At 39.3% G+C, this 25,834-nt stretch overlaps 1 protein-coding gene and 1 long non-coding RNA gene across 3 annotated transcripts; one reads left to right on the forward strand and one right to left on the reverse strand.

The window, feature by feature from the left end:
* The first annotated feature begins 4,954 nt into the window (after nt 1-4,954).
* On the forward strand, nt 4,955-23,043 carry slc6a4a (solute carrier family 6 member 4a). Its single transcript, XM_060944083.1, has 14 exons — nt 4,955-5,055; nt 7,935-8,487; nt 9,286-9,420; nt 10,053-10,275; nt 10,843-10,981; nt 11,227-11,361; nt 11,488-11,591; nt 11,879-12,006; nt 12,190-12,302; nt 12,768-12,899; nt 13,036-13,135; nt 13,231-13,331; nt 16,153-16,320; nt 21,570-23,043. Exons 2-14 carry the CDS (start codon nt 8,118-8,120, stop codon nt 21,648-21,650), a joined length of 1,929 nt encoding a protein of 642 aa, XP_060800066.1. The 5' UTR covers nt 4,955-5,055; nt 7,935-8,117; the 3' UTR covers nt 21,651-23,043.
* Nucleotides 5,897-15,127, reverse strand: LOC132901590 (uncharacterized). Of its 2 annotated transcripts, XR_009656872.1 has the most exons (5): nt 14,788-15,127; nt 13,017-13,341; nt 10,808-12,924; nt 10,442-10,607; nt 5,897-10,300 (listed from the first exon to the last, which is right to left on the reverse strand). It is a non-coding gene; the product is annotated as an uncharacterized LOC132901590 (long non-coding RNA). The 2 variants fall into 2 exon arrangements; XR_009656871.1 differs by lacking the exon at nt 10,442-10,607 and having other exon boundaries at nt 14,788-15,122.
* Nucleotides 23,044-25,834: the final 2,791 nt, after the last annotated feature.

Genomic DNA, 25,834 nt, shown 5'->3' on the forward strand with positions numbered 1-25,834 from the left:
GGTTCATCACAGAGTTTTGACTCTCTATGGAACCATCCAGAGATTTGAAGAACCACTGAAGCACCTTTATTTTTTAGAGTGTACAAAATCAGTACCCAGGAAAGGCCGAATCTTTGAAGAGCAAAGGTGGGCTGAGGATCTCCAGTTTGTCAAAAAATGCATGAGAAAATAATTGAAATGTTTAAAAACAATGTTCCTCAAAGAAAGATAGGAAGGGATTTGGATATTTCACCATCTATGGTGCATAATATCATTAAATGATTCAAGGAATCTGAGGAATTTCGAAATGTAAAGGGCAAGGGCACAAACCTAAGCTTAACACCCGTGAACTCCAATCCCTCAGACGGTACTGCAGCAAGAACCGTCATTCATCTACAGCTGATATAACTACATGGGCTCGGGATTACTTTGGCAAACCTTTATCAAGCACTACAATATGGAGTTCCATCCACAAATGCCAGTTAAAACTTTATTGTGAAAAAGGAAGCCTTATCTTAACTGTGTCCAGAAGCGCCATCAACTTATCTGGGCTCAGCAGCATCTGGGACGCACCAGCACACAATGGAAACAACAGGTCTTTTTTGGAAGAAATGGGCACTGTGTACTCTGGACCAAAAACAAAAAGGACCATCCAAACTGTTACCAGCAAGTAACAAAAGCCTGGGTCTGTCATAGTACTGTATGGGGTTGTCAGTGCCCTTGGCAAAGACAGCTTAGACTTCTGTGGTGGAAGCATTAATATAGAAAAGTACATTGAGATTTTGGAGCAGCATATCCTGCCTTCAAGGCATCTTTTCCAGGGAGATTTCAACAAGACAATGCAAAACCACATTCTGCACACATTACAAAGGCATGGCTGTGGAAGAAGAGGGTGCCTGTCCCCTCGGTCACCAATAGAGAATGTGTAGCCAATTCTGAAACTAAAAATATGACAATGACGACCCCGTACTGTTGCACACTTTAAGACCTGTCTGCTGGAAGAATGGGACAAAATAACACCTGAAATGCTTCATCACTTGGTGTCTTCAGTCTCTAAACATCTTTTTAGTATTGTAAGAAGGAATGGCAACATTATAAAGTGGTTTACCATCCCAACAGCTTTACCATCCCAACTTTTTAAAAATGTGTTGCAAGAATCAGAATTGAAATGTGTTTATTTAAAAAATAAATAAATAAATAAATAAATAAATAAATAAAATTCATGAGGTAAAACATCAAATAATGTGCTGTTGTATTGTTTTTGAGTGCAATACAGGTCAAATATTACAGTGCCTGCTGCAATTACTGGCACCACATGTAAAGATTACTTTCAGGGGTTACAAAAAATTCCACCTTTGGGTGAAGTAGCTTCATCTCACACTGAAAAAAATGAGAAAAATCTAACCTTTAATGGAAATAAATTTAATCAGAGAAAAACAAATCCATCATCAAGAAATACTTATTTGTAACAAAAACACGTGCCACTATTATTGGCACCTCTGCAGTTAATACATTGTATGACCTCCTTTTACCAGTAAAATAGCACTGAGTCTCTCCTGTAACATTTTATAAGGTTGGAGATACAGAGCAGGGCATCTGAGACCGTTCCTCTTTACACAATCTCTCCAAATCATCCAGGGTCCTCGGCTCTTTCTTGTGTTCTCTCCTCTTCAGCTCACCCCACAGGTTCTCAATGAGGTTCAGGTCAGGGGACTGAGATGGCCAGGGCAGAAGCTTGAACCTGTTGTCAAGTAACCATTTTTGTGTTGATTTGGACATATGCTTCGGATCATTGTCCTGCTGGAAGATCCAGTGACGACCCAGTTTTAGTTTCCTGGCAGAGGCAGCCAGATCTTGATTTAAAATGTCCTGGTATTTCATGGAGTCCATGATACCATGTACCCTAACAAGGTTTCCAGGGGCTTTGGAGGAAAATCAGTCCCAAAACATTGAAGAACTTCCACCATATATATGGTATACTAAATATACAAGATTTTACAGTTGGAATCGGGTTCTTTTCATTATAGCCATCTTTATTTTTACGCCAAACCCACCTTGAGTGTTTGTTGCCAAAAAGCTACATTTTTGTTACATCAGACCAAAGAACACGGTTCCAGTCAGAGATGTAGTAGCATTTCACAAACGTCAGGGTTTTTAAAAAAAAATTATTTATTGATTTGTTTATTTTTCTGGCAAACTTTCCAAATAATCCGTTGGCATGGAGGTGGAGTCTGATGGTGGTTTTGGAGACTTAGAAACCACAAGATTTTACTTTTTCTTGTAATTCACCAACAGTGATCCTTGGAGATTTTTTTTTTTTTGCCTCTCTTACCCTCCTCTTCACTGTATCTGGGGATAAAATAAACTCGGATCCTCTTCCAGACAAGTTTGTAACAGTTCCAGTTGGTGTCCAGTTTTTTATTATTGCCCTAACAGTAGAAATGGACATTTTTAGGTGAGTAATTTTTTTTTTTTTGAGAACCATTCCCTGACTTATGAAGGTCAACACACTTCCTCTCATTTGGTTTGTGTGTTCTCTCTTGTCTTTCCCATGCTGATGGATGACTAAGGGAATTTGGCCTCTGTGTCGCCTCATATTTGTTCCCCAGTTAATCAGGAAGTCACGGATTACAGCTTGAAAGTTCCTACACACTCCAATCAACTCAAAAATCTCCAGTTTAAATGGGAAACGTGCTTCAGTTACATCATGTTCACTATCATGTCCAGGGGTAGTAGCACATAGTAACATGCTTTTGTTGAAAATAATGATTTCTTGATGAGGGATTTTTTTTCTCTGAATAAATTTATTTCAATTAAAGGTTGGATTTTTCTCATCTTTTTCAGTGTGAGATGAAGCGACTTCAAAAAAGGTGGATTTCTTCTAACCCCCCCTTTTATTTTTTATTTTTGCTAATCTTTACGAAGAGTGCCAATAATCATGGAGGCCACTGTATTTACATATGATTGTTTTCAGTTTTTAAATTCAGTTTCAACACACTGTCCCAACATTTTCTGATTTGGGATTGTAGTTTATCCATCCTATTTAGCTTTTAATACGTTCATAACAGGATTGCCAGTACACCATGTCATCAACCCTAAGTTCTGAAATGTGTCTATTGTGGGAAAAACCCTGTGCCAAGGAGTCAGACTGCTGTCTGTGGCATGGGAGTTCATTACTGTTCTCTTTTGCATGGCTTTCGCTAGTGAACAGTGCCAGGGGGCTGCAAGTTGAAAAACAATGTGGTGACAGGTTTTATCTGCACCAGAGGATATAAGTATAAGTGAACTTCACCTCCCAAACTGACAGCAGTGATTTTGATAAGAGAAAAGGGAAAATATGTTGCAAGAGCAGAGCACTGTATTTATTTAGTATTGTGCCGGAGGTTTTTTTTTTTTTTTTTACTTCTGTGTGTTCTTGGAAGAGTGAGGGGTGTTAACTTCCTTTCTGACAAAACATCAGTTTTCACTGCTAATGTTTTTCTTCACTCTCTCTTTTGGACTGCAGACAATGCGGAGTTATTCACATATGAAAAACAATATCATGAATACAGTCAAAACTTGGATTATATTTGGGTTCTGCAGGCTTTCTTATATTCCTTTTCTATTCCTTCCTTTCCGTTTCTTATACATGAATTGTCAATAAGCTCAATGTTGATAGAAATGGTCCTGAGTATATAATGGATCTAAAATAACCTAATCAAGAATTGCATCTTGAACATTTACAATGTACATGTTTTCCGTGCATGTAGTTTTAGTAACAAAAACCTATAGAACACACTTTATTCATATATACTGTATATTTAACATTACATACTGTGTGCAAATACAGAGAACTAAGTTACAGTGTGTAATATTAATCTAAACTATATCTAGTTGTGCAGATCTTGCCAAAATAAAATAATTGTATTAATTATTCTGTCAATAGGGGGCGGCACGGTGGTGTAGTGGTTCTCACTGTCGCCTCACAGCAAGAAGGTTCTGGGTTTGAGCCCAGTGGCTGACGAGGGCCTTTCTGTGCGGAGTTTGCGTGTTCTCCCTGTGCCTGTGTGGGTTTCCTCTGGGTGCTCCAGTTTCTCCCACAGTCCAAAGACATGCAGTAAGGATAATTGGCTACTCTAAATTGCCCGTGTGTGTGAATGCTTGTTCCCAAGCCCAGAAATGGGAGGGTTGCAGCAGGAAGGGCATCTGGTGTAAAAACTGTGCTTCAAGGGTCCACATGGACCCCAACCTGGCAATAGTGCTGGACAAGGAGGCGGAAGAAAAATAATTATTCTGTCAATTTAAAAAGAAATAAACAGTCAGCTCCTTGTTTTGATACTGGAACCAATGTAAGATGGATGGAATAAGAAAGAGAAATCTCAGTAGGATTATTAGAATCTGGGTCAGCCCTGATTTAATACATGCCAAAGTATCAGATGGAAATTCAAGTACCTTGCCCTGAAATTCCTATTAATATTTTTTTTCCGTGGATTGAAGTTAAGCAAATTAAGGGCTTTGGGGTTTTTATTTTAGTATGAGCACAGTATGTATTTTATAATACTAGATCATATTATGAAAAGGCCCCATTCTGGAAATTCCTGAATTCCTGTTACAGATGTGAACTTTCTGTAAAAGGATTTTATGTGGTAGTTTTACCAGCTTTATTAGTAGTACTCTCGCTGTGTATTGTCACAGTCCTGTAAAGGATTTACTTACTGTTTCATTTTGTATAATCACTCTACCTAGACTTTGATTTGCATAACAAATTCATCTGAGAAGTTTCCTGCTGTCCATGTAACTCGCATACCAGAAAAATGAAGATCAGCATTGTAAACCTGTGTGTAGTTCATTGTAAATAACGACGTATGGAGAGGAAGTAAAAGAAGAGTCCAGAGTACATCACCTGAGTGCACACCACGTCATGTACACAACAGGACAGGAGCAGAGAGAGAAGGAGCGAGAGAGAGAGAGAGAGAGAGTGAGTATCTGTGCAGGAGGGTTAGGGAGGTGTGTCTTATGCACTTGGCTCCCAGGGTCGGTGAGTGAGCACCAGCCCAGCACACACAGACCCCCACAGATCCACTCTACTTCTGCACGGTAGGGTTGTACTGCGCATGCTGTGTATAGAAACGTGTTTGCCAAAAAAAAAAAAAAATGTAAAAAAAAATTGGGTGACAGGTTTTTACTTGTGTGTGTTTGCATGCTTCTCAGTGTGTTATCTTGATACGCTCTATGAACTGAAATTGCTGACGGATGTGCTTGTGGTAACTTTGTGGAAAGTGATTAAGGATGTGACAATGCTGAATAGTTAACTTTTGCCAAAAATATGAAGTAGTTCAGAATGATTTTTTTCATCATTTTTTGAACATTGTGGGAACTGTAGCAATGTGCCATGATGTGATGATGCACAAAGCGATCTCCTGCAGGTTATAATAATACTATGGGCATTCACATACAGTATAATGTATGTTTAATATTATTGTGTTCTCTAGATTCCTCTCTCAGTTGCATTTAAAGCAAAATCAAAATTGAGAAATAATTGCACAAACCAATAGACTGATGGACAACTTGATGCTTATTTAAAAATATGTTGAGACTGATTTAAGTGTATTTAAAAAAAAAAAAAATCAATCTTTGATTCCAGTGCCTCAGGGTGTTAACTTCTTGGTGACTAATGATAAAATGATATCATTTGAATTATAGTTGACATAATATTTTTTTTTTTTTTGGGGGGGGAGTGTTTCAACATTTTGGACTCCTGATAGGAAGAATAGCAATAACCAGAACAGAACAAGGTCCAACTGGATCCGATAAAGTAAATTAAAATCGAGCCTCTTGAATATAAGCGCATGAAATGAGGACTCTTCCATTATCTGAAGTGAAATCAGTTGGGAAATTTGCTGTTTAAACAAATTTTTCAGGCTGAAACAATTAGAAATGTACGCAAGTGGTTTCTATTTATTTCTCTCAAGGCTGCCATCTGTAAACATATTTTAGTCGTATTTCGATGACGGTTTAGCTTTCCTCCAGGGTGAAAGAAAAATAATTTTTCATTTTGCGCTGGCTCTTTTTAAAGACCAGATAGAGTTTCTCGTTTAAATGTATTGAGCCCTTGTGTTCTATTGTGGTACTCAGGGACTACACTACCGTTCAAAAGTTTGGGGTCACCCAGACAATTTTGTGTTTTCCATGAAAAGTCACACTTTTATTTACCACCATAAGTTGTAAAATGAATAGAAAATATAGTCAAGACATTTTTCTGGCCATTTTGAGCATTTAATCGACCCCACAAATGTGATGCTCCAGAAACTCAATCTGCTCAAAGGAAGGTCAGTTTTATAGCTTCTCTAAAGAGCTCAACTGTTTTCAGCTGTGCTAACATGATTGTAAAAGGGTTTTCTAATCATCCATTAGCCTTCTGAGGCAATGAGCAAACACATTGTACCATTAGAACACTGGAGTGAGAGTTGCTGGAAATGGGCCTCTATACACCTATGGAGATATTGCACCAAAAACCAGACATTTGCAGCTAGAATAGTCATTTACCACATTAGCAATGTATAGTGTGTATTTCTGATTAGTTTAAAGTGATCTTCATTGAAAAGAACAGTGCTTTTCTTTCAAAAATAAGGACATTTCAAAGTGACCCCAAAATTTTGAACGGTAGTGTATGCGTTAAGGAAAGTCTTATTTAATATATTAAACTGTAATAATGGTAACTGTGCATAAATCAAGCTGTGTGCTGATTGTTTGTGTAACACTTTCCACCTTCACCACACCGGCTATTACCATTAAAAAATAATTAAGAGGAAATTTAGGTGGAGATGGTTTGGTTGTACACAATTAATCGTTATGAATGCCTAATAAAAACGTCGAGCCGAAGGAACATTGGAAACCTGCTTCCACTGGAAACTTTATGAAATGCATGTGTGGGCAAACTGCTGTGCCAAATGGTTTAGATGTTTTAAAAGGGTATTCTTTTTTTAAGAGAATATTGTTTAAGGTTGATATTGTTTAAAGTATCATTATGGGTATTTTAGATTCATTTCTTTTTCTGGCAAAGAAAGTGAAAGATCAGGACACAACTACCTTCTGTCTTGTGAAAACAAATAAATAAATTAATGAAATAAGAGGAGGCATGAGGGTATTCATTGCTCTATTGTTGCTTTGCAAGAGCTGTTGTAACTGATTTCAGACAATTATATTAAATTTGTCATTTCCGAACAAAGAAATAATTTCATTAATGCTTACAAATGACCCTTGGTGTACTGCAGTTTGGTTTCTCAATTTCATTCTTAATTTCCCCTCAAGCTCTTGACACCTCTTGATTTCCCGTTATTATAAATAATTCATTGCTTGCTGTAAAAACAGCAGGAAAGCACTGATGTCATGTCTTTAAAGTTTATTTGTCCAGTATAGTTTCAGCTGAGGTACGCATTCTTGTTCATATTTCACAACTTCTTTTCTCAAGTTTTCATTTCCTAATTTCTCTGTTTGTCTTTGTTTCAAATAAAGGCAAAGACCAGGCATTTCAAATGCCTCACGTTAATTTCAGCAACACCAGCAATGTCAAGTGGAAATAAAATAAATAAATGCGTTCCGGTAGGTCCCCTGGGTGTAATTTTGTACAGGCTTGTACAAATACCCTCCCGGGTTGTTTTGTTTGTTGTTGTTTGGTTGGTTGGTTGGTTTTTGTTTTGTTTTATTTTATTTATTTTGCTTTTTACAGTTTTTAACCCCATGTTGCCGAGTCTGTGCGTGATTCATATTAGATGCAATTTGTTTGGACTCACAGCAGTCAGATAAGTAATTGCTGGACTGGATTGTATATTTTCTATGTCACTAGTGTGGACTTGTGAAAAATTAAAAAATGGAAAGTGTCAACATTCTGAAGTTCCCTATAAAATTATCTTTTTCTTTCTTTCTTTCTTTCTTTCTTTCTTTCTTTCTTTCTTTCTTTCTTTTCTTTTTTGCAGGAGGGGTTTGTCGGAGGTTGTTAAAGTGGACTAAACAATCAGGTCCATTGCTGCTATAGTTACATTCTCCTGATCTGCCAGTCCAACTTTTCTTCTCCATCGTCTGAATCCCCTCATGGGCCCCATATCAGCCAGTGCTAGAAAACTTTCATCAGAGCCCATCACAGCATCTCACCCTTGACCATGGAGATGAAACAGGCAGTGATGATGAACCAAGAGGAACAAGATGAGAGGGACAAATCTGAAGAGAATGGCAGGTTGGTGGATGGCAGCATTGCTGAGAAAGGACAGAAACCAGTCTCTGGGCCCACACAGGTCTCAAATGGATACCCCAGCACATCAGCTCAGAGCCCAAGGGAAGGCACTGGGGCTATCGGGGACAGGACAAGTGCTCCTGGGGGATTCAGGACGCTTGTGGTCCAGCAGACCAGTCTGGATCCGCCCAGGGAGACATGGAGTAAGAAGGTGGATTTCCTTCTGTCGGTTATTGGCTACGCAGTGGACCTGGGCAATGTGTGGCGCTTCCCGTACATCTGCTACCAGAATGGAGGGGGTGAGTTTATAGGCAGAGGACGGAACAAAACATTTACACCACCTGACAGTCAGCAGTCACCATTTCACGCATGACATTCTGCCAGTGGTAATCTCGAGCCCGACTGAACCCAAGAGCAACTTAATGATCACAAGAACTTGTCAGAAAGATTTGTGTTTCTTTTCTGAAACATGATCGATTAGATTCTGTGTGCTTTAGCGAGAACAAATAGACAGTGTGTTTTGTTTTGTTTTTTCAATAGGGAACTCTGCTGTTCTTTCTCTTCTTTATACTCGACCGCTCACGTTCTTACTCCAAACAGGATTCAGCCTCCTTCCTTTGAATTTGAAATAATAAAATCTTTGTAATTTCCTGTTTGACCATGCAAGATGGGAGGGCGAGAGAGAGATAGAGCAGCTAGGGATACACTCGCTACTACCAACTCTAATTGTGGCTTTCATGAGAGGGACTTCAATCTCTTATTGTTTAATAACCTGCCTCACAGCTACTAAATCAGCTGCTATCTTTGCACTCATGTCAAAATCACAAAAATAAAGCTTTAATCAAACAGGAAGGTTTTTCTGAACTTGTGCTGCCTTTCTCTACCACTCTTTACTTTTGCAGGGTGAAACATGCACACGTTTCCATTTTTCATTTTTGTTTTTTCACGGATTTTTAAAATCACCTTTTGATATGAATGAATGAAATTAAAATTGAGGTTTTTCCTCAGTTCCAGAGAATTCAAGCATTTATCACATGTTTAAGCCTGTTGACTAACTGCTGTTCTCTAAAGTATTCCTGTCCCAACTATTCATCCAGGTGCATTCCTGTTGCCTTACCTGTTAATGGCAGTGTTTGGCGGGGTTCCTCTGTTCTACATGGAGCTGGCACTCGGGCAGTTCCACCGCAGTGGCTGCATATCCATCTGGAAACACATTTGCCCTATCTTCAAAGGTAAGACTTCTCTCTCTCTCTCTCTCTCTCTCTCTCTCTCTCTCTCTTTCACAGCTCACACATCTGAGAAGGCATGTCCAAATAATATCGGTTTATAATAAAGTTGTTTGTATTCAGCACACTGAATATTGATATTATCGGCACTGCAGAATATCATTCCTGGTTTTTGCATTTTTGATGCAGCTTTCAAGGTTCCTTTTCACGTAAAATGCTGCCCAGTAAAACAAGTACAAGATTTTTCTAGTACAATATACAGTAAGGCTAATTTCACACACATTGATTAAAAAAAAGGATAAGGAATTAGCATGATATGAAAATTTTATATCGGCACCTTCCTACTTTTATGACTAGAAAAGCAGTCTAAGTTGCACCAAGCTGACTGGTGCTAGATGGAAAGGATGGGAGCGACGAAACCGATAATGCTCTCTTTCGTGCTTGTGTGCTGCTTTGTTGATAGCTGTTGTACTCTCTGTTATGGAAATTGTCACATTTCCCATACAAAATGCCAACTTATATAGAACTTCGAGTTTATTGAACTGTCCTAAATGTCATCAGCCTGTCTCTTTCTGAAGTGGAAGCCGCTTGAAGCAGAGCGAAGCAGATGAACTTCTTTTCCTGCGTCTCTTTTGTAGGTATTGGTTTTGCCATCTGCATTATAGCGCTGTACATCGCCTTCTACTACAACACCATCATGGCCTGGGCTCTGTATTACCTGTTGTCTTCTTTCAACTCAACGCTTCCGTGGGCGACATGCAAAAATTCCTGGAACACGGCCAACTGCAAGCAGTATCTATTCACTGATAGCAACATTTCCTGGACCAATGAATCCATGTCGCCTGCCGAGGAGTTCTATACGTAAGTGCATGTAAGTGCCAGGAGCCTACAGAGAAAGTCAGAGAGTGAGCGAGGCAGGATTAGCATGAAGGAAAAAAACCCAGTTCCTCAGTAACAGCAGAAAGTTTCATATAGATTATAACCATGTAGAGTTATGGATGAGACATAAAAATGAACAATCTCTCACATTAGAAGAGCAAATATTAATGTCTTTTGTAGATTGAAACCGGTTTGGACTGGTTAGCTTCACTTTATTCTGATGATTTAGGGGAGATTTGCAGACTTTGTTGAGGTTAAGGCTTATTCCACACTGGGGGCCAATAAGCTTATCTTGCTATATCAGCAGGAATTTCCTGTTTCAAATAAATAAAACAGAAATGTTCAAGAAATGGGTTTCACTTTGACTTTGAATTGTGAGTTGGGTCTCATCACCCCTTCTCTCAGCACTCCAATTCATCTTCAGTTTCCACTGTTTTATGATTCTGCTATTAAAAATATCACTTTTATGTTCCCTCACCAATGTGTGCACCTTCTCTACTCTATTTTTACTTACCTCTCTCTCTCTCTCTCTCTCTCTCAATGTCTCAGACGGAAGGTTTTGCAGCTGCACCTGTCCCCAGGTCTTCATCAGCTGGGTGCAGTGAGCTGGCAGCTGGCGCTCTGTCTGCTCTTCATCTTCACCATCGTCTACTTCAGCATCTGGAAGGGAGTTAAGACCTCTGGCAAGGTGAGAAGAAAGAACGACATAGGAAAGATTTAAACCTTAACTCATGGGGCTTCCAAGTGGTGCAACAGTCTCGGAGTTCGCAGCCCTATTACTAAAATGAACCTTAGCATTGCTATAGCCTTCTTGGGCCAGGAGTCCAGTAATAGCCATGGACAGAAGGTCCCAGCGCTCATATCATATCATATCATATCATATATCATATCATATCATATGCTATCTAACTTATGCATTCTTTTCTCTGGTAGGTAGTATGGGTGACAGCAACCCTTCCATATGTGGTTCTGTTGATCCTTCTAGTGCGAGGTGCCACTCTGCCTGGAGCATGGAGAGGCGTTGTCTTCTACCTGAAGCCTAACTGGGAGAAGCTCCTGACCACTACGGTGAAAAGACAAACAATCTAAAAGCAAGCTCGATCCTTAGCGAGACTTTTTATATTGTGATATTGTATCTGATATTGTCCTCAACTTTTCCATGATCAAATTTCTCTCCTTCTCTTTGTTTGTTAGGTTTGGATTGATGCAGCAGCCCAGATCTTCTTCTCTCTGGGTCCAGGTTTTGGTGTGCTCCTAGCCTTTGCCAGCTACAATCCCTTTCACAACAACTGTTACAAGTACACGGCTATACGATTTCAAATATTAAAGATCTGATCTTATCTGCTCTTGGTTGTTTCTCAAAGCCCACTACTAATGGATCATTTTGTCAATATTAAATAATGTTTGATGTATATAATTTAAAAATTCAAAATATGACCATTATAATGCTAAATATAAACAGATTAGTGATTTGTACATCGTTTACACCATATTATAATGTGAATATTTACCGAATTAGCTTTAATTAACTCATTAAATAACGAAAAAGACAGAATTCTGTAAATAGGTTTTATTTGTGTCTCAGAGATGCATTGCTGACGAGCTCAGTGAACTGTCTGACCAGCTTCATGTCAGGCTTCGTGATCTTCACCGTACTTGGATACATGGCTGAGATGCGGAAGGAGAGGGTGGAGACAGTCGCAAAGGATGCTGGTGAGAACCAGAAGCTTTATTTGTACCAACATCTTAAATGTAAAGACACAACATTCTGTTTCCTCATTGGCTTTCTATAAAACATGCCGAAGAGATATATGTGTGTTAAGAGTACACAAAAGCTTGGACTCTGTTGCTGCATTGTCTAATGAAGTTCTTCTTCAAATTTGCCTCTTGTTAAAGGTCCCAGTCTACTTTTCATCGTCTATGCCGAGGCCATCTCCAACATGCCTGCTAGCACTTTCCTTGCCATTATTTTCTTCCTCATGATCATCATGCTGGGATTAGATAGCACGGTCAGTCTCTCTGTCCCACTTGTTAATTAGCCCAGCTCTTTCAGCCTATCTTAATAATAGTATGTGGAGCCCTAAGCAGGTTTTTAGTAAGCATTTAGCTTTTCAGCCAAGAGCACAACATGTTGGCCGACACAGTATTGTCTGCCAATTGCTGTGCTTAGGTTGTTGGTCACTCTCTGCTGTCCCTGGTTTGCCCTTCTAAATGCCTCTTCCCTAAAGGATCATATGAAACCACTCGTACAGTTTCTGTGGTAAACAGCCACAATGAATGACAGCATGTGCTTATCACGATGCACTAATGAGATTATTGGTGGGTCTGGTCTTTGTTCCTGCTCAACACTTGGATTTGTCAGAATGCACTGAGCTGTGAGTGTGTGTTTGTTATAGTTATAGTTAATGCCAGTGTCTGCATTGTGTAACCAGTGGCACCCACTTTATTAGCATCATTTACATCTCCACCTGCAGTTTGCTGGGCTGGAAGGAGTTATCACTGCTGTCTTGGATGAGTTTCCCCACCTGTTCGCCCGCAGAAGAGAGTGGTTTGTTCTTGGTCTGGTGTGTGTCTGCTACCTGGGAGCTCTCTCCACACTTACCTATGTGAGTTCTCTGACATTCCACTCTGCTTTGAAATAACAATGAGAATGTATTCTGGGAACCATAACAAATTAAAAAAGTATTTATTATTAGAGAACTTCATTAGTTAAGTGTTGTTACCAGTATGGTGTTGATATAGGGAGGGGCATTCGTGGTGAAACTGTTCGAAGAATATGCAACAGGCCCTGCTGTCATCACTGTCGTCTTCCTCGAAGTCATTGCTGTTTCCTGGTTTTATGGTGAATACCTGAATTTTCACAGAGCCATCTAGAAAATCTTCTGTGGTTCGGTACTATATTATGTGGCCTTACTGTGTGTCTATGTGTGTGTCTAGGGACAACGCGTTTCTGCAATGACGTGCAGCTGATGCTTGGCTTCTCCCCTGGTCTGTTTTGGAGGGTGTGTTGGGTGGCCATCTGCCCTTGCTTCCTACTGGTCAGTCCAGCTACAAATGAAACAAGTCCAAAACACACTCACATCACTATATTCCTTAGCCTTTATGACATGGTAAGACAGTAAGAGGGGAAAACTGGAGCGAACAGGTACATCAGTGCAAGGTTTTTTGCGTTTACTTGACAGAACAGTTCAGATAAAGCTTTTCGGTTGAAGCTACTCACTTTTATACAACACTCATTTATAAGTTTGAATGCATTATCTAGAAGGCATTATATCCAGGGGCGCAGATAGGATTTTTGAACTGGGGGGGACTGAGCTGTCAGCAAATGATTCCATTTTGTGTGTATATATATATATATATATATATATATATATATATATATATATATATATATATATATATATATATATATATATATATGTGTGTGTGTATATATACACACACACACACACTACCGTTCAAAAGTTTTGGGTCACTTTGAAATGTCCTTATTTTTGAAAGAAAAGCACTGTTCTTTTCAATGAAGATCACTTTAAACTAATCAGAAATACACTCTATACATTGCTAATGTGGTAAATGACTATTCTAGCTGCAAATGTCTGGTTTTTGGTGCAATATCTCCATAGGTGTATAGAGGCCCATTTCCAGCAACTGTCACTCCAGTGTTCTAATGGTACAATGTGTTTGCTCATTGCCTCAGAAGGCTAATGGATGATTAGAAAACCCTTTTACAATCATGTTAGCACAGCTAAAAACAGTTGAGCTCTTTAGAGAAGCTATAAAACTGACCTTCCTTTGAGCAGATTGAGTTTCTGGAGCATCACATTTGTGGGGTCGATTAAATGCTCAAAATGGCCAGAAAAATGTCTTGACTATATTTTCTATTCATTTTACAACTTATGGTGGTAAATAAAAGTGTGACTTTTCATGGAAAACACAAAATTGTCTGGGTGACCCCAAACTTTTGAACGGTAGTGTGTATACATGTTATTTCACCTCCCTCACTGCCATCACCAGGAACTACCTGCAGGCCAGGACAATGATAACATTTTAACATAGCCTATGGAAATCCAAAGTTTACACATTATCATCACGCACAGAAATTGCAAAACTGCAAAACTAGTTTTAAAACCGCTAAGTTCCAACTGTTAAACATAGCGAGAGGCTGGGCTACGTGTGTGTGTGTAAAGTGTAAACCAGTGCATCCTGACTTTCTAACTATGCCTGTGTGTTGCGTGAGCGGCAGTCAGTCAACAACTCTTCGCAAATTTTTCCTTATGAAACACTATGCTCACTGAAATTATGGCAGGGAACGCCAGATTAAACATTAAAACTGCCTTCTGAGCACTGTATCTACAGGCTACCACCGAAAGAAGGAGGCTACCAGAAAGACATCTTTACTCCGTACGATTTTACTTTCACTACGACATTACTTTGACCAGACTATCAAAAAATTGCAAGGTGATATGATAAAGTAAGGCACAGTTTACTTACAGTCGTTTTTTTTTTTTTTTTAACGATGCAATCGTTTTCTGCCTTTTGGCACCCTTCGTCATGCCGTGTTGGGGTCCTGAACTAGGAGGAGCTGTCCCCGATATGCCTGTCAAACTTGTGGGTAACCATTGCAACCAAGCTCGAGCTCGCAACCTGTGCAGTCTGTGCAGTTGCAACTATGTATACACTGCTGTGCACCTCAATAAACCGAATGGTAATTAGTCTTTTGATTTTTTCCGTGAGGTTTGCCTTATGCAAAGAAAGACAGCATAGACGTTTTTTCCTCCCTATAAGTGGGGGGGACCGAACGAGGTGAATTTAAATCTGGGTGGGACGAACCCCCCTCTATCTGCACCCGTGATTATATCTTATCTGCAGATCACAGTATACATTTTCCTGCCAGTGTTGAAGCTGAAACAGGAAATTACTTGACAAGTTCAAACAAGCCTGCTATTCAAATAACAACCCTAAGTTAGATGATTGCATGGTACAGTTTGTACCCAAATTCATTTGATTTTACAGATCAATTCCCTAAACTTCACATGATTTTGCTAAACAGTAATGGGTTTGGAAAAAAGCATGAAAGTGCCCAGATGTGAAAGTAAAAAAAATAAATAAATTAAAAAAACAGATACAATGGTGCTGAGTTATCTCATTATCTCTAGCCGCTTTATCCTGTTCTACAGGGTCGCAGGCAAGCTGGAGTCTATCCCAGCTGACTATGGGCGAAAGGCGGGGTACACCCTGGACAAGTCGCCAGGTCATCACAGGGCTGATACATAGACACAGACAACCATTCACACTCACATTCACACCTACGGTCAATTTAGAGTCACCAGTTAACCTAACCTGCATGTCTTTGGGGGAAACTGGAGCACCCGGAGGAAACCCACGCAGACATGGGGAGAACGTGCAAACTCCGCACAAAAAGGCCCTCGCCGGCCACGAACCTGGACCTTTTTGCTGCGAGGCGACAGCGTTAACCACTACACCACCATGCCACTGTGCTGAGTAATATTAAATGTAATCAGTTAGGACTAATACACAGGGGTGTGGCCATCCCAGTTGCCGATCCACCTTACCTCGAGTCACATCTCTTTTACACCAATTCAGTTCAGGTAGAATTGATGAATAATTAATAATCTAGCTCATGCTGATTTAAATTATTGCAGTGTTGCATTTTGTGTCATGTATTTTGAGTATTAAGAGCAACTATGGACCCAAAACAGTAATGCCAAATCAGGTATTTTGCAAATGTAACCTTTTCCCATAATAATAACCTAATTGTCCCGTACATCAATTAAGATACCACGAAACATTTCCCATCAAACATGCTTACTTGTTCTATGTTTTATTTGTTTATAGTTCATCATTGGAAGTTTTCTAGCCTTCCCTCCTGTGGTGAAGCTCTTTAATTACGTGTACCCATTCTGGACCACTGTACTGGGCTACTGCATTGGTGTCTCTTCTTTCATTTGCGTGCCTTCCTACATGGTCTACCATCTGCTCACTGCCAAAGGGACCTTCAAACAGGTACACCAGCAGCAGAAACAACAGCACCTAACCCCATCTGTCATTACGCAGTTGCATACATATGAGAAAGATGACATTCAGGTAAATTAGATCAACACACTATCATAAGACAGTGACTCACGTTATCCATTTGGTCGCCATGAGACGTGACGAGAGGTGCGAGCACGGTCCAGATGCCACTGCCGTCCTGCTTCTTGTCCGTCTGCTTTGATGGAGCTGTCAGCTAGGACGAGCAAAGCATGTTTGCATATGCCTTAAATACACAATGGTGATGAAAGCGGGTGTCAGATAGGATGTGTGTTTAGCCTTACAGCTGTTACCTGGCGGTAAAGACAGACGTCCTTGGTGTAAGAGAGGTCAGGTAGGAGCAACTCAGACTGAATTTTCATTTCTAACACACTTGGCACTAACATTTTGAGGTTTTGATTAACGGTTTCAGGTGTGTTATATTAGCATCGGGACAAAACCCTGCAGGTGTCCTGTAGGTGTTAATAATTTCCAAAATCACACCCTGTTCAACATATAGTGCATTATTTGGGAAAGTAAATAAATGAAATTTTATTGATGAATATCCAGGGCTCTGCAGTAGCTTGGTTCCAAAAAACATTCCCTACCGAGCACAATATACCCATAGTGCACTGTAAGGCACCATTTCAGACACAGTAGTAGTCTCTGCACTCACTAACTGGTTATTGTTGCAAGGGTAATGGCTGTTATTTACACTCTATTTCTAAAATATTATTAAAATATTGGTGTTAGCTATGCTTTACTGGACTCTGGTTATAAATAAAAGCTAAAGAAAATATGTAAATGCATGGAAAATGGTAACATCTGTATTTTCCAGTTTATATGTTTTTCCCCTTTTGCCACTATTATATACCAAACTGAATATTGTTATCTCATTAAAAATGACAAACGTCAACAGAGGCAGTATTGCTGGTGAGGTACAGTGCCCTCCATAATTATTGGCACCACTTGTAAAGATCAGTAAAAAGGGTTACAAAAAAATCCACCTTTGGGTGAAGTAGCTTCATCTCACACTGAAAAAAATGAGAAAAATCCAACCTTTAATTGGAATAAATTTATTCAGAGAAAAACAAATCCGTCATCAAGAAATAATTATTTTCAACAAAAACACATGTGCTACAATTATTGGCACCTCTGCATTTAATACATTGTATGACCCCCCTTTGCAGTAAAACAGCACTGAGTCTCTCCTATAACATTTTATAAGGTTGGAGATACAGAGCAGGGCATCTGAGACCGTTCCTCTTTACACAATCTCTCCAAATCATCCAGGGTCCTCAGCCCTCTCTTGTGCTCTCTCTCCTCTTCAGCTCACCCCACAGGTTCTCAATGGGGTTCAGGTCAGGGGACTGAGATGGCCAGGGCAGAAGCTTGAATCTGTTGTCAGTTAACCATTTTTGTGTTGATTTGGACATATGCTTCGGATCATTGTCCTGCTAGAAGATCCAATGATGACCCAGTTTTAGTTTCCTGGCAGAGGCAGCCAGATTTTGATTTAAAATGTCCTGGTATTTCATGGAGTCCATGATGCCATGTACCCTAACAAGGTTTCCAGGGGCTTTGGAGGAAAGACAGCCCCAAAACATCACAGAACTTCCACCATATTTTATAATTGGAATCGGGTTCTTTTCATGATAGCCATCCTTCTTTTTACGCCAAACCCACCTTGAGTGTTTATTGCCAAAAATGCTCCATTTTTGTAACATCAGACCAGAGAACATGATTCCAGTCAAAGTTGTAGTAGCATTTCGTAAGCTTCATGTGCTTACATTTGTGGTTAACTGACAAAAAAGGCTTTTTTTTCTGGCATACCAAATAATCCATTGGCGTAGAGGTGGCATCTGATGGTGGTTTTGGAAACCCCAAGATTTTACTTTTTCTTGTAATCCACCAACCACATCCTTGGGGATTCTTGAGGATTTTTATTTATTTATTTATTTATTTATTTTTAACCTCATTTACCATCCTCACCACTGTACATGGGGGCAAAATAAACTTGGCTCCTCTTCCAGGCAAGTTTGTAACAGTTCCAGTTGGTGTCCACTTTTTTTTATTATTGCCCTAACAGTAGAAATGGACATTTTTAGGTGAGTAGCTTTTTTCTTCTTTTTTTTAATAACCATTCCCTAATTTCTAAAAGTCAACACACTTCTCCCTCATTTGGTTTGTGTGTTTTCTCTTGTCTTTCCCATGTTGACGGATGACTAAGGGAATTTGGCCTCTGTGTCACCTCATATTTGTTTCCCAGTTAATCAGGAAGTCACGGATTACAGCTTGAAAGTTCCTACACACTCCAGTCAACTCAAAAAATCTCCAGTTTAAATGGGAAACGTGCTTCAGTTACATTGCGTCCACAATTTATTTTTCCAGGGGTGCCAATAATAGTGCCACATGTGTTTTTGTTGAAAATAATTATTTCTTGATGAGGGATTTGTTTTTCTCGAAATAAATTTATTTCAATTAAAGGTTGGATTTTTCTATTTTTTTTAGTGTGAGATGAAGTGACTTCACCAAAAGGTTGATTTTGTCTCAAACCCTCACTCCTACCCCCTTTTTAAAACTAATCTATACAGGAGTGCCAATAACTGAGGCGGGCACTGTCACTTCAGGTGAAAGTGCAGAGGCGCATCACTGTAGATCACCACATCAACCCACTCAAATAATAATGATGCCTTACATGAGCTTCCATTAACCTTAGATCCAAGTAAACAATTCCAAAATCAATAACTGTGGTTTTAAAGCTGCTTTAATCATTTGCTTCTTTGGCTCATTTATTAAGCCGTCCTTTGGCTGGCTGAATGATACCTTGGGCTAAAAATAAAGCGGAGAACATAGTTTGAAAGGATTTCTTCTTTTCCTCTAACTCTAATGAGATAATGGAGTTTAACAGTCAGAGCTGTTTTACATTTATTGTACAATGGGCACAGTTAATCAGTACTCATATATTAGAATACGCCTTTAGCTATTTTATTCGTAATTATTTACCAGACTGAGAAAACACAAAGCACTTGTCATCAGTCCATGTGCAATGGGGAAAAAAAAGTGCATTTCTTGGAGACCCTCCCAGTTTTGTCTTAAAATTCCAGAAGCAGTGCAGCTAAGCTGAGATCAGTGGGAGAAAACATTTAGAACATGGACAGAGTACTGTCAGACCATTACACAAGATTTCTTGGCAAATAGAATTCGAGATAAATTATTAAGTCAGTTTTTGTGGTGGAAAGAGATCCTTGGTTAGTTCTTCTCAACTGAAGAGGCACCTTAAAGGTCTGCTTTCTAATGTCTTCAAAAGTCTATCTAGCCCAATAATAACCATACGTACATGTATAAAAGATACCTTTAAAACAATTAACAATATTGTCATCCAATGTGTCATTTTAGGCTTATATTATTTCTGGCCTGGAAATTAGCTCTGCCCCAACCAGAACTAAGCAACTCACAACTCACTGTAGTTTAAGCAGAGGGTGTGTGAACATCCAAAAATACTCCTTTGAATTGTCTGGCTGACAGACTGCATCAGTCATAATGCCATGTGTCCCATGTACAACCATGTTTCCAAAAAAAGTTGGGACGCTGTGTAAAATGTAAATAAAAACAGAATGTGAAGTTTTGCAAATCATGGAAACTCTATATTTCATTGAAAATGGTACAAAGGCAACAGATCAAACTGAGAAATATTGTTGATTTTAGAAAAATCTATGCCCATTTTGAATTTAGTGCCAGCAACATGTTTCAAAAAAGTTGGCACAGGGGCAACAAAAGACTGGAAATTTTGTGTAATTAAAAAAAATAATAATTAGGTTAATTGGCAACAGGTCAGTAACATGATTGGGTATAAAAAGAGCATCCCAGAGAGGCCGAGTCTCTCAGAAGTAAAGATGGGGAGGGGTTCACCGCTCTGTGAAAGACTGCATGGGGAAACAGTGCAACAATTTAAAAATAACATTCCTCAATGTAAAATTGCAAAGAATTTGGGGATCACGTCATCTATGGTACATAATATCATTAAAAGATTCAGAGAATCTGGAGAAATCTCTGTACGCAAGGGACAAGGCTGAAAACCAACATGGGTTGCCCCTGAGCTTCAGGCTCTCAGATGACAATGCCTTAAAACAGACATGATTCTGTAGAGGAAATTGCTGCAGGGGCTCAGAAACACTTCTGAAAACCATCGTCTGTATACACAGTTCATCACTACATCCACAAATGCAAGTTAAAGCCATATATAAACAATATCCAGAAACATCGCTGCCTTCTCTGGGCTCCAGCTCATTTACTGATGGATGAGACGAAGTGGAAAACTGTCCTGTGGTCTGATGAATCAAAATTTGAAATTCTTTTTAGAAATCATGAACACGGAGTCCTCCAAGCTAAAGAGGAGAGGGACCATCCGACTTGTTATCATTGCACAGTTCAAAAGCCAGCATCTGTGATGGTATGGGGGCATTAGTGCACATGGCATGGGTAGATTGCACATCTGTGAACATACCATTAATTCTGAATGATATACACAGATTTTGGGGCAACATGCTGCCATCCAGATGACATCTTTTTCAGAGAAGGCCTTGCTTATTTCATCAAGACAATGCCAAACCACATTCAGCATGTATTACAACTGCATGGCTCCATCGTAAAAGAGTCCAGGTGCTAAACTGGTCTGCCTGCAGTCCAGACCTGTCACCTACTGAAAACATTTGGCACATTATGAAGCGCAAAATACAACAAAGGAGACCCTGAACTGAAATTGTATATCACACGAGAATGGGACAATATTTCACTTTCAGAACTACAGCGATTGCTCTCCTCAGTTCCTAAACATGTACAGAGTGTTGTTAAAAGAAGAGGTAATGCAACACAGTGATGCCCCTGTCCCAACTTTTTTGAAACATGTTGCTGGGAACAAATTCAAAATGAGCGTATATTTTTCAAACAACAATAAATTTCTCAGTTTCAACATTTGATATGTTGTCTTTGTACTACTTTCAATAAAATACATGGTTTCCATGATTTGCAAATCATTGCATTATGTTTTTATGTATATTTTACAGTGGTTGGAATTGGGGTTATACATTTGATGATAAAATGAATTAATTAGGAACTTTTCTGGCTCAGATTAAGTTTTTCTAGTTGGTCTTGAATGTTTTTTTTTAATTCATCCCTTCATTCATTTATTTATGACTCCTGTAGTCTGCAGTGTGTATGCTCACTCATTCTCTGCTCCTCAGCGTCTGATGAAAAGCATCACCCCTGAGCCTGCAAACATCGATAGCCTGCACAGAGATATCATCATCACCAATGCTGTGTGAGTGGAGACCCTTCGCCCTCTGCTGGACATGTAGCACAAGTGGGTATTCCACCCCTTCTTCATATCCCAGATCTGCCAAAGGAGTCTCTAACCCGAACATGCGATGGCTGGATTCCTGCATCCAGCAATTCAGCTGCTCTATTTCCCACCATTCCTAAATGTGGCAGCGTTCAATGTACGTGTGAGATGGCACCTGCCACAAAGATATATCTATTGGGTATTCGAGTCAGGAGTCTGGTAGCACAAATGTCTTTTTGGTTTTTGTCACCATTTTGTGATCTCATGTTTTGTTACATTGTTCTCAAACAAATGGACTAGAAGTCGTAAAGAAATCAATAATGGACAGTATACGTAATGTATGCATGTCTCACTCTATTTAGCACTTTCAGATCAAATATGACATTTGAATCTCCCACCAACTAACAGTTTTGTTTTATATGCATCTGACATTTCAGGTAGCTTTTACATTTATATATATTTATGAAGCCAAATATAATTGGAGATGACTTGTATTGCTGTTCAATTTACTTCACAGATCCTTACGGTTTGAGGTTTGAACTCCTCAGATAGAGAAAAAGCAAGGTTTGGTTTGTTGCACAGGTGTGTGTGTACGTATGAGTGTTTGGGTGTCGGTGAACAAATATCTATCCATCACACCTCTTTGTAATTATCATTGTGGAGAGTGTCACTGCTCACAGTTGTCAGGTTTATCAAAACCACAAAATACAGCATCTTATATGTAACATAAACTTATTTTGGACCATTTGTGGAATTGCATTAATGTAATGCATTCTTCATTCATGAAACGAGACACCAATAGCCAACACAGTGACTCTTTATTTTCCATGTTATATGTGAATGACAAGGTAGCAGAAACCAAATACTAGTGTGCTTGTTACAAATGGTTCAACTATAACCCGAAAGACGTGGTTTTCTTTGGGGAGGGAAAAAAAACTAGCAAATGACTGAAAGTGCAAGTGTGTACCTGTGTGTGTGTGTGTGTGTTGCTGTTTGTGTTTGTCATGTGACAACCTGTCAACCTGTCTGAGATGTATAGGGTGTGTGATGTTCGTTAGTTTTCAGCATGTGTGAGCTTTAAGTAAATGTAGAAAAGCCAAAAGCCATGGTTCGATCTGTGTGTGTGTGTGTGTATGCACGCACATGCATGTAGACAAGAATGTATTCTATGTATTTAGTCTGTGCCTCAAAATAGTGTTGCCTCTTCCTCCTACCTATCTTGTTCTTGTCTTTACAAGTTACTCTATCAATGTAAAATCTCCTGTACTTTATCGATGTATGTCTACATGACTGTTATATGAATGCATATAGAATAAAGATATATATGAATTATATATTAATTATTAGATAAATAAAAAATATATATGTATTAATAATGATGGTGCTTTATTTATTTTGCTTTCTTGCACAGGGTGGGCGATATAATATTTTTGCCGTATTATAATGCTTCAAAATACATAATGCGTATCATTCCACAAGGGTTTTTTTGGATAGTTAATGAATATTGTTTCTTCCTCATGTTGTTTCAGGAAGTTTTTCCTTGCCACTGTTACCTCTACTTTGCTTATTAGAGATCAAAATCTATACACAGATAGATGTCTGTTCTATTAGGAACCTTTTCTAAAAGTGTAAGCCTATGGTGAAGGGTTCAAATGGGAAAAGCATTTCACAAAATAAAAAAAAACAACTATAAATAAACATCAAATACATTTCTCTATTACATCTATAATGTCTACAATGATGTCAGGTTTGATGCTGAGCTCAGGTTCTTGTCTATGCAGAGTTTTCCATGTGAGTTGTCTCTGGGTTCTCGAATTTTCCTCATCTTCCAAAAACACGGTGATGGTGAAATTGATTGCCCTAAGTATGAATGCATGTACAAATGGCACCTTGCGATAAACTAGAGTCCCATCCAGGGTATATTCCCACCTCTCACACACTGTTCCTGGGATAGACTCAGGATGCACCATGACCCAGATCAGGATAAAGCAGTTACTGAATATTACTGAATTAATTAATGTTTAAAATATTTTATTTAAATTTCCAAATAAATGATTTAACAAAGAAAATTTTAAACATCTACTTAGTTCATTGTTACTCTCAATATTAAGTTGGCTTTGTTATAAAAGCATTGATACTCTTAAGAGTATTTTGGAAAAGCATATTGTGTTGTGCTTTATCCCGATACAGATATCACATTGTCATAGTCCTAATTATCCATATTCTATAAAACTGTTAATTGCATATCAATGATCCCTTTAAAATATATATGAAAAGCTTTACAAGCTAATTACAAACAAACAAATGGAAACTCCAATCTGATTGTTTGGTGTGACTCATTTCTTAACATTTATGCAACATCTGTTTTATTTATTTGGCAGAATTTCTTAGACAGGTGTTAAGAAAAAGAAATTATTGCTTGCTGTTTTCAGCAGTAAAACAAGACATTAATTATGAGGTATTTCCTAATGAATTCTCCTTGAAATTAAGGAGTGCAGTTCATCCAAATTCTATTAGTCAAAGTAACCATTAGCTCACTGACATTGTTTATTTAATATTTTCAGCGTGGCTGTTCACATGAACTAGAGTTTAATTATACTTCATGAACTCTCCCAAGACTGTTTCTGAGAATATTTTCTCTATTATTTTTAAGAGATTTTGTCTCTTCTTTGTCCTCTGTCCATCCATTTAGTTCTGGGTACCGTCTTATACCCTTTATGAAATAGACCTTGTCATTGTGAAGGGGTCTGTGTACTTGGGTGAACTTCAGAGCTATGTGACTGGGAGTTTAATGCTACCAGTCGAGCCACCTTTGGTGAACAGATCTGAGGGGAGAGGTCAGACAAAGAGCGATCCTAGGTGAGCACTCGGTATCTGGATCACCCCCATAAACCAGTTGAGCTCAGTCTGAAATGACAATCTGTGGGTATATCTGCAAGATGAAGGGTGTAGTTAAGGTGCAGTGCCAGTCGGGCAGTTGGCGTGACATGGACAGCCTTAGATGGACAAGACAATTAACTAGATATTGTCTGCCTTACATCAATACACAATAAGGGCTCCAGTACCAAATAGGTAGATGGGGTGGTGATCTGTCTCCTACTGCAGGGTTCCCACAGAAGGCCATCAGACAGGTGTGTGGATACTCATCAGTCCCAGGCTAAGGGCCTGGGAGTTGGAGTTTTTCCCAGTGGACAAGAAAATTGCATCTATAACATTTCAAGTATCAGGAAGGAGAACTCAGACTGTTGTTTGTGTACAGTATTCAGCCTTTTTTGAGAAGGTGAAGCAGGTGCTCAAGAGGGTGCCTCCTACTGACTCCATAATCTTTCAGGGGGACTTAAATTTCATGTTGGGAATGATAGAAATATTTGGAGAGTTGTAATTGGACCACCCAGGTGGCATGGTGGTGCAGTGGTTAGCACTACACAATAAGAAGGTTCTGGGTTCGAGCCCAATGGCCGGCAGGGGCCTTTCTGTGGGTGGAGTTTGCGTGTTCTCTCCATGTCTGTGCAGGTTTCCTCTGGGTGCTCCAGTTTTTCCCACAGTCCAGAGACATGCATTTAGGTATACTAAATTGTTCATAGGTGTGAATGGTTGTTTCCCAAGCCTGGAAATGGGATGGTTGAGGCAGGAAGGGCAACCGGCGTAAAACTATGCTCCAATTAATATGACATTGGATCAATAGGGAGCCCTGCGATGACCTGGCGACTTGTCCAAGGTGTACCCCGCCTCTCGCCCATAGTCAGCTGCAGATTGCTCCAGATTGCCCGCAACCCTGTAGGACAGGATAAGCGGCTACAGACAATGGATGGATGGATGGATCAATAGGGTCCACATAGCAGTGACCCCACACACTTAAGTGGGACAAGCTAGAAGTAGTAAGTGAATAATTGGAACACCCTCCCAGATCTGAACCTGTGTGGTGAAACATTATTAGACGTCTGTACAATCCCCGGATTATCAATAATGAACACTTTATTCAAAGACAAGGTTGCTCATAAGTGTACTTTCTATACCTTGTGTTAAAGGCCAATGATCAGGTTGTGGTTAATGTTTTGGAACTAAGGGAAAGAGAAGGTCCAAAGTTGCCAAATGATCATCACTTGGTGGTCATGCTGGTCAGATTTACTGGGTAAACACAGACAAGCCATCTGGGTTGTTTGGGAG

This window comes from Neoarius graeffei, chromosome 17, assembly GCF_027579695.1.
Source record: "Neoarius graeffei isolate fNeoGra1 chromosome 17, fNeoGra1.pri, whole genome shotgun sequence".
Classification (NCBI taxonomy): domain Eukaryota; kingdom Metazoa; phylum Chordata; class Actinopteri; order Siluriformes; family Ariidae; genus Neoarius; species Neoarius graeffei.